We start from the raw sequence: 18,934 nt of genomic DNA on the forward strand, positions 1-18,934 counted from the left end.
GGTGGGAATGACTCAGGGCATTCATTGAATGTGCCATGATTGGCCCGTTAGTGTTATGATGGGTATTCCTTGAATGTGGCGGGAATGACCCAAGGTATTCATTGAATGTGCAATGAATGACCTGATATTTTGTTATGCCCAAAGGAGGCTTTGTGATTATGTGTATGGAAAGCCCGAGAGATGGGTGTGACTCACAAGTTCGAGTTTACAAGATGAAAGTATTTTTCACGGGAGGCGATATCCCCGCTTGGGACATATGTCTTGTAGTGGTACTTGGTGTGAGTGAAGGCGACGGATATGTGTGATTTGGCAAATGTGTGTAGTGCAAATCGTGGAGTAGGAACTAAAGGTCAATGTGTCTTTGAATAAAGGAGTCAACAAGATAATTAATAAGCAAAGTAAAAATATTGATTTTACGTGTGATGGAGTTATTGTATGTGATGTATATGATTTCTTATGAGAAATATATACATGGTTTGTATAAGTTGATACTCACAAGGGATGAATGTACTCTTTGGTTGTGACTTTTCCTCGTTCTCATAAGTAGACGAGTGATACTAAAGTAAAAGTATATGAATTGTGTGATGTTATGGATATGAAGTGTGACGGTGAATAATACTAGTAAATGATTGTGAGTTTTATGTGACTGTGAATTGACTATAACTTGATATGTTATTACGAAACTATTAATGACTTGTGATAGTCTAAGATCTATGATTATGCACGCAGAAACTTTATGACGTAATGATGTCATATGAATGACTACCCTTGATATAGGTATTATGATAAGTGGTATTCCCCGAATATACGGGACGAACCAGGTCATATCAATTAGACTTAAATGTCTTAAATGAGGTTTGGTTATGAATGGAATTTTGACTGGCTGAGATAACTCATTTTATTGTGATGTCTAACTCTATTTTGCAGGAGGGTAGGATCTATTAATCTTTTCTGCAGGGACGTACATATCCTACCCTAAGACGACGTGTTGGCTTAAAGGTAAGGTATACCAAACTCATTTTTAATTAGGTTATCATATGTGCAGTTAATAAATGGATTGTAAGTGGTATTGTATTGTGAGTTATTTTGGAAAGTGGGAATGACGAGTACTGTTATATGAGATTCTTGGAATTTGTATGTTGGGGGTGAAATCTTACTTGGGAAGAAACTACACGCCATTTTTGGAAAATGGAACTATATTGTCTTCCAAGTTGAAATTGTTTGTAATGTTATATTTATTCATTTGAAAGATTATTATATATATTTTGTTGTTAGTCTACTCATACCAGCAAATTCAATTTTTTCGACTCATGTTTGCTTTGTTTTGGTAGCGTGGGTGTGTTCTTGGGAACATAGATGGTGGAGTGCAGTGGATAAGGAGACGTGATTTGGAGTTGCTCTTGGAGTCTTCTGGTTTAAGATTTTCTGAAGAGTTGGTTAGTTTCTTTATAGTTTAATAATGTGATTTAAGGATTTTTCCTTTTCGTTTCTTTTGATTTCAGTTTTTGTATATATCGTGTTTGATACTTGGGGTTTTGGGTTTTGTTTCACCCCGGGTTTCCAGATAATTAAATATAATTGTTTTAAATATTGTCTGGAAATTTGGGGTGTGACAGGCATTGTAGGACGAGTGGATGTCTAGAACATTGAAACGCGTGTTGATGCTGACTTTGTCCTCCCTGGATCCAACTGAGACTGGGAGTATGATGTCACCAATTGGGTCGGCTTGGGAGCCATTGAATCCATAGAGAGGGGCTATTGGATCTATGAAAACCGATCTGGGCAAGTTCATCTCTTTGATGGTATGGTAGAACAAGATGTCACATGAACTACCAGGGTCTATCAGGACACGCTTGACTATCTAGTCGCTGATTTTGACATGGATAACTAGGGCATCATTATGAAGGAGGCAAACCTTGTTGAGGTCGACCTCTATGAAAGTTATATCGCCTGAACTGCGACCTGAACTGCATGGACTAGGTGCTGCCTAAGAAGAGAAATGATAGACTTCCTGAAGACCGCCTACACGTCTCCTCTTTTCTCCAGTGAATGTGACAGAATCATCCTGAAACATGATTATGTTGATCGTCTTGTCATTATCTCTGTCAGATGAGTGTTGACGATGGTCATGGCGGGAATGGTCGATGGGGAGTCCTCTGCTACGGGAGCGAGCTTGAACATTATGGCGATTATGGCAAGCTGGAGATCTACTACTTTCTCTGCGAGCCATGAGCTTATGGCGCAAGTCGCCATCAGCTATATTGGTATAATACTTGATATGACCCGACTCGATGAGGTCTTGGAGGTAGTGCTTGAGCCCCCAACACTCGTCGGTGTCGTGACACTGTGCTCTATGGAAGGCACAGTAAGGCTTGCCAGGTTGATCCTCTAGCTGCCGCACCTTAGGTCGGTAGTATGCAGCTTTCTCGATCTTCTCAAGTATGTAACTGGGAGATTGGGTGAGTACATCAAACTCGCAATTGTTGTTCGTCCTATTGCATACTTCTGTCATTGTTATCTAGGTTACTTTTTTGAAGGTGGGGTATCACCAGAGATCGCTGCCACTTCTTGTTCTTCTGTTAAGCCCTGACGTTTCAAGCCTTCTTGCAACTTGATATACTTGTCAACTCAAGCATACAACTCAGACAAAGTTTCTGGATGTTCCTTCATGAGCGATCTGGAGAGCATTGTGTTGCGCACACGGCAGGCGTTGGTGAATGCCAATGTGGCAAAATACTCTTTGAGGCCGCTTTCCATGCATAACAGTTCGGTTTTGAACCGACCTAAGAAGGCGTGGATGGTTTCATCTTCACCTAGTGAGAGCTGGAAAAGTGAATCTAGATCTGCTTTTTTATGTCTGTTGTGGACGTACTGGCTAGCAAATAGATCGGTGAGATTCTCGAAGTTCTTTATCGAGTTTGGCTCGAGTGAAAAGAACAAATCGAGAGCGCCATCTTTCAGGCTGGCAGGAAAGAAACGGCAGTGGAGATGGTCGAACTCCTGGGCGCTATAGAGTGCGAGGCTCTAAATGTAGTGAGCCACGTGTTGACCGGGACAGCTGCTGCCATCATACATTGCAAAGCGTGGTTGGATGAAATCTGAAGGAGAAGGTTTGCTAAGTACCTCAGCAGTGAAAGGGGACGCGCGGTACGTCTTTAGCATATTTTGAACGATCTGAGTGGCGGCTTTTTTTACTGCGCTTTGATCTATTGTTTGTGACAGTTCGTTAATTTGCTAATTAACTTTGTTGATACCATCCTCTGCTATAGCACCAGGTGGATTTTGCGCATCCACTTGTGCTCTCAAAGCAACATTCTCCTGCCTGAGTAGGGTGGTGTGCTAATTCATTGTCCCTAATTGACTTGCTAAGCCTTGGATTTGAGCTTCGAGGCTTGCCATGTTTCGTGGGCTTGAAGATTTTTCTTCTTGATTTGTGATTTGTGAAGTGGTTTCTCAAGAAATTGAGACCACAGACGGCGCCAATGTAAAGGTGTGATTTAGTCTAAGCTTTACAACTTGTGGTTAAGTGGAGAAGATGGGGATATTTGATGGGAAAGACTGAGTTCATTTTGAGCAAACTGCCTACGTATCTATCTCTCACTTTTGGGGGGAGAGTAGAATCAGGTCTGGCGTAGTTCATGTAGAGGATATTTATAGCTGATGAACATGGAGATCTATCCAACACGTGGACTGACAAGCACAAATGTATGGTTGAGATTGAGAAGGAGTGTATGCATGGTGTTGGTAGAAATTCTGTAATGATGGGGAGTGGTTACAGTGGTTCGTATTTTGCGGTAATGGATTGGGTAAGTATGGCTTTGGTAATGATTGCATCTAAAGGAAGGATGATGTCATTAGATGGAATGTTCTGCGTGATGATATGCGAGTTGAGCTACTTTGGAGCGATCTCATAGATCGTGTGCTTGAACTGATGGTGTGAGTAGCTCTGAAGCCAGTTCGGAGGACGAGGGCATGTGGTCGGTCTGATATTTCCGTTATACTGGACACATGCTTGATATTCCTAAATGAGAATATCATTCCCTCACAGGTGACTTCTTCGATGCAATGGAAGTTTTGTTGGAATAATTGGATGAAACGAATAATAAAACAATATCTCTGAATTTATTTTTAAAATATACAAAAGTGCTAATGTCAGCAATATGACAACCAAATAAAAACTTCATTCTTTGTTTCCCTAACAAAAATTGCAATCAAACATTTCTCTATTCGACTGTTTCCTAACAAATTCATTTGGAATGGCCGGATACATCCAAGACCTGCAACGTTTGCTTGGAAGATTATCAAGAAGGGTGTTGCGACTGATGACAAAGTACAGAAGGCTGAGATTCAATTTGGTTCCTACTGTAGAATGTGTAATATAATAACAGTTGTGAGACTCATAAACATTTTATATGGGAATGCCCATTTATGCAACAAATCTGGCAATGGATAAGATAGTCTTTCAATTTCAATCAACCCATCTTAAGATTCTCGGATGCTTTGAAAATGAACAATAGTTGGAGTCCTAGAGTGAAACACATTTGGAACTAACTCGTGCATTGTAGCTGGAATGGTTGGTATTTGGAAGAAGAGAAATGGAGTGCACTTCGACGACAAGAAACCTAACTTGTGGGATTGTAAATTGTATGTCAGAACGCAAGTAAGGATCACTGGCAATCTATCAAAAGGGATCAGTTACAACTCATCTCATGAGAGTGGCATTATGAGATATTGGAATGTTAATCACAAAACCATGAAGCACATTTTCAAAGGTTCTTTAGGTTTGATTAATTGTCACTACCTCATCTTTATGAATGGGAGTAGCTAGTGCCTATTTAGCTTGAACCTCATAAGGGAGCAGGTTATTGCACCATATAATCTTTTTGTATGTTTTCTTTTTAACCTTTTAATAGAATTTCAACTTACCAAGCAAAAAAAAAAAAATTATTTGGGAGGACCAAATTTCCCGGAGAAATGCATCTTAGCAAAATCCAAGAGCTTCTCAATTTCAGGTATCAAGTCCTTGACAGCAGCATCAGAGCTAAACCTCTTAGCCCATACATAAAGACTTGGTGTTGTTGTCTCATCAATATACTTGGATCCAGTTAGTATTTCAACCACCTTGAGCCACCCCAAGCAAGAACCAAGTGCTATATCAATATATCCAATTGTCTCTCCACCAAAGAACCCCTGCCCATTGCTAAGCTTCTCAAATGCCTCTTCTAGTAGTCCCTGCTGGATTTTATTGAATCCCTAAAGATGTCCCACATGATGGACACATGTCATAAGTAATTAATACTTTACAAAATATGGGCTTATATGATTATGTATCCAAATCCATATTAATATTTTGGCAAATAGAAGTTGTTTCTAATTATAGTCTAATTTTTATGGGAAATTAGAATCATGCATTGTCCAATTAAGGAAACTGTCATCTTTCCCTTTTTCTCTATATATACACATGCCTCATAGTTGTGTATTAGGTCAACAAAACACATTAGGGTTAGAGAAAAATCTTAGCGCGAGAAATGAGTTCTCCTTTACCGTTCTACGCATTTCATTCATTATAGCTATGGACTAAGATATGTTTGTTTACGTTTAATTATTGATTTATGATTATTATGATGTTAGTGAGATCATGTGATTCAAGATCTTTGGTTTAAGTTTAAGAATATGTTTACCGTCCCAACTCTGTAGACTGTAGTCACTCCTTCGTTGGCTGTCTCATCTTCTCTTCATCAGTTTTTGCTGGTACTGAAATGATGGTACTATACGTATCATATAGAAAAATTAGATAACAAAAGCACGCAAGAATACCTTGTCATCAATGTAAGCAGCCCAGATCGAACCGAGAGGTGGCGCAATCATAGGCATCAAAAGGAAGAATAGATTTCACTAGCTTGTAGGCCCATACATACGCACCGGCTCTTTTGAAAACATTTAGATTTTGTTTAGAAAATTGGGACTACCGTTTTAGTCGCTAACCCGTTTTAATTTTCTAACAAATTATTTTTAATTAAGTTTTAAAAACCCATTTTTTCAATTGGGAAAGACGTTCTGTTTTAATAGGAGAAGGATTCCCGCTTTAATTAAAAGTGTTAGAATTTGTTTTAATAGGAGAATAATTCCCGTTATAATAGGAGAGGAATTCCCATTCTAAAAAAAGATTTCCGTTTTCAAATAGGAGAGAAATTTATGTTTTAATAGGAGATGACGTGGAATTTTAATAGAGCTCGAAAAATCACTTTGTGGGAGCTTTAATATTAAGATATAGATAGATATATATAATTCCGTGTTCCCTACGGGATATGTTGGATAAATTTAATGGTGTTGGTATCTGCCGATTTACAAACAAAAGCACGCAGATGCCAACATGATTTTTCAAACACACCAAACAATATTTAGAAAAAGACCTTCACGTGTCTATTCCAAACAACAACATTTGAACTCAAGAAAATTACACTAATCACAACTACTAACTCTTACACTCTCTATGATTAAAATCACTGTGGAGAAGCACTCCACTTGGCGATCAGCGTTTTAGCGAACTCCAAGAGCTTATCAGTCTCAGGAATCAAATCCTTAACCGCAGGATCGGAGCAAAACTTCTCAGACCATGCGTAAAGATTGGGCGTCTTTATTTCATCGAGTAACTCAACCCCATTGAGCTTCTCGACGACCCTGACCCACGCTAAGTTGGCCCCAAGTGCTATATCAATGTACCCAACTGTATCTCCACCAAAGAAGTCCTTTCCTTTGCTGATCTTCTCAAATGCCTCTTCTAGTAATTCAATTCCTGTGGACACTCCTTCTATAGCTGTTTTCTTCTCTTCCTCAGTCTTTGCTTTAAGAGTTGCCAATAGTGAGCTGAACCACTGCAAAATAAAAGCAACAATAAATAATTAGATGGAAGTAAGTTTCTTTAGTAGTACAGATGGACCAACATTAGTATCATTACGTACCTTATCATCTATGTATGAACCCCAGAACCGAGCAACGGAACGATCATAAGGATCAGAAGGAAGGATAGAAGGACCAGAGGTGAAAGCCTCATCGATGTATTGAACAATAATGAGTGACTCACAAATGGGCTTATCATTATGAATCATGACTGGGATCTTCTTATAAACCGGGTTAGTCTTGACTCTTGAGTAGAAGTTCGCTTTTGGTACCGAATGGCTGCTCAAGGAGCTCATAATCGATGTTTTTAAGATTTAGAGCTATGCGTGGGCGAATAACAAATGGACTTGCCCAGGCACCCAAAAGCTTGACATCACTTGCTGACATGACACCAAGTTACACACAAATGGAGATATCTAGATTTTTGTACGAGATGTAATGATAGATAGTGTATTGAGTGGTGGCATATATAGGTGAATTTTATGTCGGTTCACAATATTGACTTCCTAGTTCTAATTATGCACACAAAGTTTGATCTCATTTACTGTTATTGACCGTTTGTTGCATTCTTATACTTTGGTTACAGACTGGGACGTATGTCGTGACGTTTTCGATCAATGAAAGTCATCATACAAAACTTTATGGCGCTCAATGAATGGGTTGGATAAATGAATTGGATGCAATTTGAACACCTAAGTGAAAAAACTTGTTTCTAATTTCACAAAAGAAAATAGAAAGAAGAGAATTGCTAGCAGTCCTGCCCTAAAGGGATAAGACCATCTAACTAACCCAATAAAAGACAAGACTTTGTGATTAGTAAAACCAATTAAAAGTGGGCAAGGTACTTTCCCCGGAAATTCAGTAAGGGAAATTCAGTTGGATATCCTTATAGGGACGAGCAAGAAGTACCGTTAGATTGTGCCTAATCTGAATAGATCTAGATTACAAATAAAAAAGTGAAAACTGACCCGAACAAAGAGCGCAAATAAAAAAGTGACGAAAACAAAACAAAATTTGGTCGTCTTCTTCTTCATAGAGGCAAGCCAAGCCAAGCCAGCAAAGTAAAAAAATCATGGCTACCCCATCCATATATTCGACTCATCATTAAATTTTGAAGAAATCATAAATATGGTAAAATCTCATCAGGAAAAGTAGATGGAAAAGAAGTAGGACTAAAACATGGTTTTGAGGTAGGAGAAGAGTTGGGATTTTATAAAAGTTGTATTAATATATGTTAGAAAAATGATTTGCTCAAATCCATTTAAATATGAATGAGTAGTTTGTCTCCCAAGTTACCCCAATTTAAGATGAAATGGGTTTTCAAAAAAGACGATGCGTAATGAGAAAAACCTTTTCAAAATGATGCATTTGTTTGAAAGCGGTTGCATTATGCGGAAAAAGGTCGCGACCTTTCGAAATGTGTGATTTGGTTTAAAAGCAGATCAGATCATCTTAGAAAAGGTGCAACCTTTTCGAAATAGGCACCGGTTCAAAACTTGATGCTATATCTTAGAAAATGGTGTGTCCTTTTCGAAACATGTGACTTTTCAAAGAGTTGCTTACTTTTTCCCAAGAGTCATTTGTGTTGTTTGAAAAAGGCACCACTCACCTATAAATAATGGATGAATTTGGAGAGAAAATACACCGGATCAATGAGTTCGATCTTTCTCTTCTCCCTCGTTCTTAGTCAAATACTATGTTGTGTTCATTGAGTCATAGAATTGAAGTGCTAGCTTTCTATGAAGGAAATCCGTTCTATCTTGGGAGATAGTTTCCCATCAACCTTCAAAGTGAGGGGAAAATCTGTCTTAAGGACATAGTGTATCTACACTAGGCTCGGATTTAATTAAGAAGTACAAGACACTTACAAGACAAAATGTTTGTATAGTTTGGTAATTGGTAAAGAAAGTACAATTAAGTTGTATATTCCTAACAACTTAAGGGATTTTTTTTTCTTTAACAAAAACGGAATTTTGTTTCATTTTTCTTTTCTTTTGGTTTAAGGAAATAACGAAGGTGTGTTTCTATTTTAGAATAGAAATGACAACACCACTAGGTTCTCCCTATTCATCTTTGTTCCTATTTCATTTGCTAGACCTACTAGTTAGTTGAATGGTATGAACATTTTGGTCCCCGATGATTGACCTTTATGTTCGTAGAAGTGGAACTCAATAACTACGGGTGTATACTAGCAATGGTAGATCTCGGTTCAACTCAAATGCGTTAATCTACGAGTATGTATAATGAGGGCTATTGGATTAAAACTAGCGAATGTTGAGGCTCTATGAGAGGCTTGAACCAAGAAGCCGAACCGGTGAAAGGACTTCGCTTTGGAAGTTGACATTAAGATGCCTGGTGGCGAGGAAAGGTAGACGATGGTAGCTCGCTAAGACCATTTTCAAGTCATTCTTGGAATGGACTTCTTGAAAGCAAACAAGGTGGTGGTAATGCCACACTTGGGGAATTATGATCCAAGATTCCAAGAATCCTTGCTTCATTCCAGATGTTATGAATGGCTGGTGCTAAAAGGGTTCTAAAAATATTGTATTATTTGTAAGATGTATGCGTTTTACTATTGCGCCAAATAGTGCCAATAAAGAAGATTGTTTAAGATATTGTCAGAAGCATACTTGTAAGCAAAATTGAGGTCTTAGAAGTGTTTGACACTATATGAATGATATGTAACATTCTTTTTTCACTTGCTAAACATATATCTAAATGGTTTTCCAATTTATTAACTTTGTCATGAGAAATTGGGAAAATATGGGGATTATGAATCTCCTTGAATTAATTAATTCAAAATTGGAAATTTGTTGAAGCATTACTCAAAAGACATCAAATGTGGTGTTTTACTCTAGGAGAGATGCATAAATTTCTTGGAAATCCTCAAAGCAAACGCGCATAGCGAGGTCCACTATGGAATCGGAATTCATAGCATTGGACAAATTTGGAGAAGAAGAAGCAGAGTGGCCGAGGGAAATTTCTTAGAGGATTTTCCAAACTGGGCTAAAACCCGAAGATTGTGTATACATTTGTGATGACCAATCTGCTATTGGTAGAGTTAATGCAGAGTAGCATGTATAGGGGAAGTCTCGACACATACGTCGTAGGCATAATACCGTTAGACAATTGCTCTCAAATGGAGTTATCTCAATCGACTATGTAAGGTCAAAAGATAACATCATGGATCAAAATTTTACAAAATGTTTAACAAGAGAGCAAGTAGAAAGATTATCAAGGGGAATGGGCTTAAAGCTTTTGAGATAATCAACCAAGAGTCCTCATAATGGAAAAACCAACCTAGTTATTTGGAGATCCCAAGATCTAGGTTCAATGGGCCAACTGAATTATGTTTGTGACTCGGTTTAGCTGGAGAGTAATATTATACTCTAACCCATTCCTATATAAAAGTGCATATTTTTGGAGAACCGGGATAAGTCAAGCTTTTAATGATTTACTATATCTTGGAAAGTTATGTTATCCAAGTGGAGTATTGGGATACTCTTTATAGAAATCACCATCTATGAGAATTTTAAAGACAAATATCTCAAAAGCACTATTCGAAACCAAGAAGTGTTCAAGGCCAAAATGAACACAAAGCGTGAGAACCAACAAGATTCGAGAGGCGATGCTGCGTGAAGATGATTGTCTAGGTTTATACAAAAGTTCAAGGACATTAATTGAAGTCTCCACCGATCGTCCAATTAAATCCGATCGTCTTTCACTAAGGCAAGTTCAAGGCCTCCCATGCTACTTGACGATCGCGGTATATTTTCATTTGTAAAAGAACGAAATCCGATGTTTATGATAGAAGAAGCCAAATTTTCATTCATGTGGGGGATGATTGTTAGAAAAATGATTTGCTCAAATCCATTTAAATATGAATGAGTAGTTTGTCTCCCAAGTTACCCCACTTAAGATGAAATGAGTTTTTTCTTGAAACGATGCGTAATGTGAGAAAAACCTTTTCAAAATGATGCATTTGTTTGAAGCGATTGCATTATGCGAAAAGGTGCGACCTTCGAAATGTGCTTTGGTTTGAAACAAGGCATCATGTAAAAGGTGCAACCTTTTCGAAATAGGCAATCGGGTTCAAAAATCTTATATGTCGAAATAGTGTGTCCTTTCGAAACATGTGACTTTTCAAAAAGAGTTTACTTTTTTCCCAAGAGTCACCGTGTTGTTTGAAAAGGCACCACTCACCTATAAATAGTGGATGAATTTGGAGAGAAAAATACACCGCATCACACACGTAGTTCGATCTTTCTCTTCTCCTCCCTCGTTCTTAGTCAAATACTATGTTGTGTTCATGAGTCTATAGAATTGAAGTGCTAGCTTTCTATAGAAGGAAATCCGTTCTATCTTGGGAGATAGTTTCCCATCAACCTTCAAGCACCGTGAGGGGGAAAATCTGTCTTAAGGACATAGTGTATCTACACTAGGCTCGGATTTAATTAAGAAGTACAAGACACTTACAAGACAAAAGGTTTGTATAGTTTGGTAATTGGTAAAGAGTAAGTACAATTAAGTTGTATATTCCTAACAACTTAATCCAGCCTTGTACAGTTCATGACATACATTAAACTACCAAGTATACGAGAGTATTCTAGTTGAGATATGCTATCTCCAAAGATTTTTGGCTAAATGAAGATTTACGTCGTTGGTGACCTTTTTTTTTGTGTGATGTTATATTTCTTGAACTTGTCAAGAATCGCCTCAATGTAATGAGATTGTGATAGAACAAGTCCATCCTCCATCCTAGAGATCTTAATTCCTAGGATAACAACAAGGTGACACCTAAATCTTTCATGTCAAACTTACTAGACAACATTTGTTTGGTAGATTTTATGACATCCATATTACTACCCAAAATTAGCATATCGCCTACATAGAGACAAACAATGACACATCCCTTTGAGTGCTTTTTGACATAGACACACTTGTCACACTCGTTTATTTTGAAACCGTTTGACAACATTGCATTGTCAAATTTCTCATGCCATTGTTTAGGTGCTTGCTTTAATCCATATAAAGATTTAACAAGCTTGCAAACTTTCCTTTCTTGTCGGGAGCAATAAACCCTTCGGGTTGTTCCATGTATATTTCTTCATCTAACTCACCATTCAAGAATGCCGTCTTTACATCCATTTGATGTATCTCAAATCCATGTATTGATGCTATTGCTATTAGCATTCTTATGGAAGTTATTCTTGTAACTGGAGAGTAAGTGTCAAAATAATCCAATCCTTCCCTTTGTCAAAAGCCTTTGACCACAAGTCTAGCTTTATACTTGTCGATTGATCCATCGGTCTTAAATTTCTTTGTGAATATCCACTTATATCCCAAAGTCTTGGAACCGGTGGTAAATCTACCAATTCCCATGTATGATTTTGCATTATGGATTCAATCTCGCTATTTATTGCTTCTTTCCAATAAGTAGCTTCTGGAGATGACATTGCCTCCTTGAACGTTTGAGGATTATTTTCCAACAAGTATGTTAGAAAATCAGGTCCAAAAGACGTTGACGTCCTTGACCTTTTGCTACGTCTAGGTTCCTCCTCAATTTCGCTTTGTGTAGGATGGTTATTAGTTGTAGCATCTAAAGTTGAATCTTTTGTTTACTTGATTGAGTCTTCACATGTATGGCATGGTAGATTAGGACATGTTAATTATGATACCTTGCGTAGATTAATTAATTTGGAATATATACCAAAGATAAAAATAGACCCACACCATAAATGTGAAACTTGTGTAGAATCCAAGTTGACCAGATCATCCTTTCATTCCATTGAAAGAAGTACTGAACCTCTAGACTTAATACATACAGATATATGTGATCTTAAGTATGTACAAACTAGAGGTGGTAAAAAGTATTTCATTACTTTTATTGACGATAGCACTAGATATAGTTATGTTTACTTGTTGAGAAGTAAAGATGAGGCAATTGAAGTGTTCAAGCATTATAAAAATGAAGTTGAAAATCAACTAAGCAAAAAGATTAAGGCTATAAGGAGTGATAGAGGAGGTGAATATGAATCACCTTTTGAAGGTTTCGTATCTTCTTGATAGGAGAGATTGTTAGGAATATACAACTTAATTGTACTTACTCTTTACCAATTACCAAACTATACAAACATTTTGTCTTGTAAGTGTCTTGTACTTCTTAATTAAATCCGAGCCTAGTGTAGATACACTATGTCCTTAAGACAGATTTTCCCCCTCACGGTGCTTGAAGGTTGATGGGAAACTATCTCCCAAGATAGAACGGATTTCCTTCTATAGAAAGCTAGCACTTCAATTCTATAGACTCGTGAACACAACATAGTATTTGACTAAGACGAGAGGGAGAAGAGAAAGATTTAACTCGTGTGATCGGTGTATTTTTCTCTCCAAATTCATCCATTATTTATAGGTGAGTGGTGCCTTTCTAAAAACAACACGGTGACTCTTGGGAAAAAGTAAGCAACTCTTTGAAAAGTCACATGTTTTAGAAAGGACACACCATTTCGGCATATAGATCAAGTTTTGAACAAAGTGCCTATTTCGAAAGTTGCACCAGGCATGATGCACTGTTTCAAACCGGTGCACATTTCGAAAAGGTCGCGACCTTTTCGCATAATGCACTGTTTCAAACAAATGCATCATTTTGAAAAGGTTTTTCTCACATTACGTACTGTTTCAAGAAAAAACCCATTTCATCTTAAGTGGGGTAACTTGGGAGACAAACTACTCATTCATATTTAAATGGATTTGAGCAAATCATTTTTCTAACAATATATGGAACTCAGTTATACAAATGGATTCAACTTGTTTTTCAAGTAGAGTTCAAAAAAGTACTGAACAGATGGAATAATTAGTTGAGAAATACCCAATGATAAAACCTGAAGATGTGTGTATTTAAGATGTTTTGAATTCTTTGAGGTTGAAATCTAAAACTATTTCTGCTATGTTAGGTGTTAAATTGGATTATGTTGGGTATCCGAAATCGTCGGTCTTAAGAGTTTTGCGGAGATACTAGTTCAATGTAATTTAGTCTTTAAGATTTGCGATGTTTCTTTAATGAAAATTATGAGAATTGGTTTGTTTTGACAGTGGATTTGTTTGATTTTATTTTTGGTTTGGAGTGGTTTGTGCATTTTTTTAAAGAAGCCTTGTTGAATTAGTAGAAGAAGAGTAGAAGACTAATAATTTATTTTTTCCCTTCTCCAATTTCTATTTTTTTCTCGCCAATTTTCACTTTTTTATTTTGTAATCTAGATTTGTTCAGATTAGACACAATCTAACGGTCCTCCTTGCTCATCCATATAAGGATATCCCTGGAATAGCCGGGCTCTTTAATTTAATACTTTTTTTCCAACTAAGAAAATAGTTGGAGGCCACCTCATCAGACCAGCATGTGAGAAGAAAAGTACCCTTGTTTTGTCTCCAAATCTCCCACACATCAATTTGAATTTTTGGGGAATCTCCAACACATCCAATTGAATTTTTGGGGAAAGTACGTTAACCACTTTAGCTATTTTTTCATTTGAATATGCTAAGTTTAAGAACATAGAGAAAAAGAAAATAAGCTTCAAATCAGATCACTAGTCTATCCTTAAGAAAATGCATTTTTCTTAACCAATATTATAACACCCTGATCTTAAAATATATCAATTAGGAGTCTAAAATGTAACGCCACCATTGTTCCTTTTGGGTCTTTCGTTCACCCTAGGGAAAACAACTCCCTTCTTAAGTTCCAAATCAAAATCAAAATTTCCGGGTCACATAATACAAATAAATATACATGCCAAGAGTTTCCAAAAGTAATGTAATCCATTCACAAGATTTTCATCCAATAAAACTATACATAAACATGTATTCTTGTAAATAAATCCTATAACTCACAATGAAAATCATAGATAGGCTTTACTGAAATTTTAACTCACTCTATACACCATAGAGTTTATCTTTACTTATATGTAATATGGCGTAAGAAATAAATGGTTCTAATAGGGTTTTACTTCAAACCAAAATCTAGTCTAGTTCCTTTGTTTACCAAATCAAAATCCATATAACCCATTATTGCGATATTGGGCTGCATGTCTTTCGTAAAATGGTTTGTACTCAGTACAATGCACTAGTTCAGGTTCTCCGTAGTGACAATGGAGGTGAATACTTGAGTTCTGAATTTCAGTAGTATTTGGAAGCCCACGGAACTATCCATCAAACTAGTTGTTCCACTACACCTCAACAGAATGGGGTGGCCGAGAGAAAAAATCGACACCTATTGGAGGTTGTATGGGCTTCATTGATAGAAACCCATATTCCCTCATCTTATTGGGGAGAAGCTCTTACCTCTGCAACGTATTTGATTAACTGAGTACCCTCCAACACTATTGATTTCCAGACACCATCCCACGGTCTCACTGAAGCTGTTGTTGCTCCAACTATCCCAAACTTACCACCTCGAGTCTTTGGTTGTGTAGCCTTCGTACACCTTCATAAACATTAGCGCAACAAGTTAACTCCTCGAGCATTGCGATGTGTCTTTCTAGGATATGCAACTTGTCAAAAATGGTACCGATGCTATCATCCTCCAATGCAACAAATGTTTATTACATTGGATGTAGCTTTTCATGAATATTCGATGTATTTTTCCTCTGAGCCTGAATGTCAAGGGGAGTACCAGAAAGAAGTTCAGACTCTAAACTATGAGGTTCACTTCTCAGAAGAAGTGAATGAATTAGATTTGAATAGTAGAACTTTGGACCAAAGTGCTGATGAGGTTCAAGCTACTGAAGTTGTGGATCCATCTTTGTCCGACTCCCTCACACCGCATGCAACTAATACACCAAACCAATCGCTTATCGAGGATGTTCCTGAACCATCTATAAAACAACTACCACAATGTCACAACAGAGGTATCCCTAAATCCACATATGAACCCGAAATTTCTAGTAAAGTTAAATATCCTATGAGTCATTATGTGTCTACCCATCGTTTGTCAGAATCAAATCAGTCATTTGTAAATTAATTATCTACTGTATCTATTCCTAACAATATGCAGGAAACCTTAGCTAACCCAAGGTGGAAAGCCACTATGAATGAGGAGATGAAATCTCTGCAGAAAAATAACACTTGGGAACTCGTTGACCGTCCACCAGGCAAGAAACCAGTTAGATGTCGGTGGGTTTATACTGTGAAGTACAAAGTCGATGGTACAATTAAACTCTTTAAAGTGAGACTGGTGGCAAAAGGGTACACTCAAACCAATGTGATCGATTATACAAAGACATTTGCACCTGTAGCTAAAATAAATAGAGTTCGAGTCTTATTGTCTCTTGCTGTGAACTTGGATTGGCCATTGCAAAAGTTTGATGTGAAAAACGCCTTTCTACATGGCGAATTATCAGAAGAAGTTTACATGGATCTCCCGCCAGGATGCATGATAGTAGAAAAGCATAGTCGGAAGGTGTGCAAATTGAAGAAATCATTGTATGGATTGAAATAATCTCCGAGAGCTTGGTTCGGAAGGTTCACGAAATCTATGAGAGCCTTCGGTTTCCATCAAAGCAATTCAGACCACACTTTATTTTTGAAGAAACAACATGGTAAGATCACTGCACTTATTGCCTATGTAGATGACATGGTGGTTACAGGGAATGATCTTGAGGAAAGGCAGGCCTTACAGAGTTACTTGTCTAGTGAATTCGAAATGAAAGACCTCGGTTCCTTGAAATATTTTCTTGGGATCGAAGTGTCGAGATCTGATAAAGGGATCTTCCTGTCTCAAAGAAAATATAGATTTGTTACAGGAAACTGGTATGTCGTCATGTCAACCAGCTGAGACACCAATGGAAGAAGGATTGAAGTTATGTGTTGAATCTAATCAGGTACCGGTTGATAAAGGATGATACCAGAGACTCGTAGGGAGACTGATGTACTTAGCACATACACGGCCAAAACTTGCCTATGCATTAAGTATTGTCAGCCAGTTTATGCATAATCTTGGTGAGCAACATATGAATGCAGTTATGCGACTTTTGCGGTATTTGAAGTCTGTTCTTGGAAAGGGACTCTTGTTCACTAAACATGGAGATCATCAAAGCGTGGATGTATATACTGATGCTGATTGGGCTGGAGCAGTCGATGATAGGCTACTTTAGGTTACTTCACCTTCGTAGGTGGTAATCTTGTTACATGGAGAAGTAAAAAATAGAATGTTGTTGCACGTTCAAGTGCAGAAGCTGAATATAGAGGTATGGCAGTTGGAGTTTGGGAAGTTCTATGGCTAAGCCTTATCTTGAGGGATTTGGGCTATCCACCTAAGTAGCCAATTCGATTATATTGTGACAATAAAGCAGCACGTGATATTGCTTATAATCCGGTTCAACATGATCATACCAAGCATGTGGAAGTAGATAGATTCTTTATCAAGGAGAAGTTGGATGAGAACATTGTGGAATTGCCTAAGATTTGATCAGAGGATTAGTTGGCCGATATTCTCACCAAAGCAGTTTCAAGTCAACTATTTTTGAAGTTTTTGGGCAAGTTACGTTGGGCATGTGTGGCATATATGCACCAACTTGAGGGGGAGTATTGCAATATTGGGCTGCAAGTCTTTCCTATTCTAGAAACTTGTAATTATAGGAAGTGTTTGATTGTAAATAATAGAATGAATGAATGAATAAAAAACCCTAGTCTTTAACACCGTACCCATGCCATTTCTTCCATTCTGACGACACATTTTAAAATCCTTTGAAAGCATGGACACTCAAGATTTAGAAGCAATTTAATAAAATTAGTTAAATGATAGTCTGAAAAACTAATTATACGAATTTTGTAATGTCATAAGGTTTACACTATTAAAATCTCCACTGAATTCCAACAGTAAATAAATTAGAGAATGCGTAGTACTCACCTCGTAGCACTAGCTCAATAGAAATCCGAAAAGATAACTTAAGTAACCTATAAATAATCAAGGCCGACGTATTGCAACTAAACTCTTTCAATTAAATACTCCCACAATTCGTTCAACACTCCAAGAGATCGGTTTCTTTTATTTGAGTCAATGAAACGTCAACAGTATCAATGTATCAATCACCGAAGCATTTAGTTCGAAGTATTCATCTCTTTTAGTATTAATTAGTCTTTCTCTAAAAAGTAGCTACTTAAGTTAACTTAAAACAAGTATGTACGTAAAACTTCACCTACAAAATGAATTCAAATCTAATTTTTTGTGGATATAATATACTCAATATTAAGATTATCTCCACAAAATTTAAGCTCATTTGGAAACCTCTAACATTGGCAAAAAACAATTACAAAAACTCGACATTTTTGGACCGTTAGATTTTTTTTTAAAGATGACAATAATTTTTATCTATGTTAGAGATTTCCAAATGAGCTGAAATTTTGGGAAGATAATTATCTCTCGCTCCTATAATTTCTCTAACTGGCAACTGCCTTGTGTGCACGACTCCATTTTCTTTTTCAGTTAAGTTTTCAAGAGTCCCAAACAACACTCAACTCCCGTGTGAGAGAAACCAGTTTTATACTACTCAAACACAACCAAGTTAAAGCATAGATAACCTAACCCAACCCAACACTAGCATTATTCTTATCAATTCCAAATGATAACTGATAAACGTAAAAACTGGTCTTTACTCCTAGTCTTAACTAATTATGCTAGGCAGAAGTAAAACCTATTAATTTACTAGAAGATCAAAGTTCTACTCTCGTTTATCATGCAATATGTGGAGTAGAGAATTCGTTCCACTCTTAGTTGTTTAGACATAAAGTTTCGCTAGTTTAATCAATTCTAACAATATCAATGAGAGTAATGGATTGTAATTATATTAATATGGTGATTGAACTAATTAAGATGTTCTAACTTATACTATGACAATTAAATACTAAAATGTGAATATGGTGAAGGGATTAGGGGGATTTGATTCCACTTTGATTGATTCCTAATATGCTAGTATAGATTATTGCAATCTTAACCAATAAAGATTAAGTATTTGATCCTTAACTATTCATGGCATCTCTAACC

At 37.1% G+C, this 18,934-nt stretch overlaps 1 protein-coding gene and 2 pseudogenes across 1 annotated transcript; 1 reads left to right on the forward strand and 2 right to left on the reverse strand.

Annotated features, from left to right (window-relative positions):
- Positions 1-4,944: 4,944 nt before the first annotated feature.
- LOC147522854 (glutathione S-transferase U18 pseudogene) lies at positions 4,945-5,868 on the reverse strand (annotated as a pseudogene).
- A 509-nt stretch (positions 5,869-6,377) lies between these two features.
- Positions 6,378-7,403, reverse strand: LOC147522855 (glutathione S-transferase U17-like). The gene is given in 3 exon segments (XM_086595553.1): positions 6,378-6,875; positions 6,963-7,136; positions 7,138-7,403. Coding segments are annotated over 3 exon segments (696 nt in total). The 5' UTR covers positions 7,288-7,403; the 3' UTR covers positions 6,378-6,503.
- Positions 7,286-14,048, forward strand: LOC147522856 (uncharacterized; annotated as a pseudogene).
- The last annotated feature ends 4,886 nt before the right edge of the window (positions 14,049-18,934 follow it).

The sequence above is a fragment of the Coptis chinensis genome, chromosome 1, assembly GCF_015680905.1.
Source record: "Coptis chinensis isolate HL-2020 chromosome 1, ASM1568090v1, whole genome shotgun sequence".
Lineage (NCBI taxonomy): Eukaryota > Viridiplantae > Streptophyta > Magnoliopsida > Ranunculales > Ranunculaceae > Coptis > Coptis chinensis.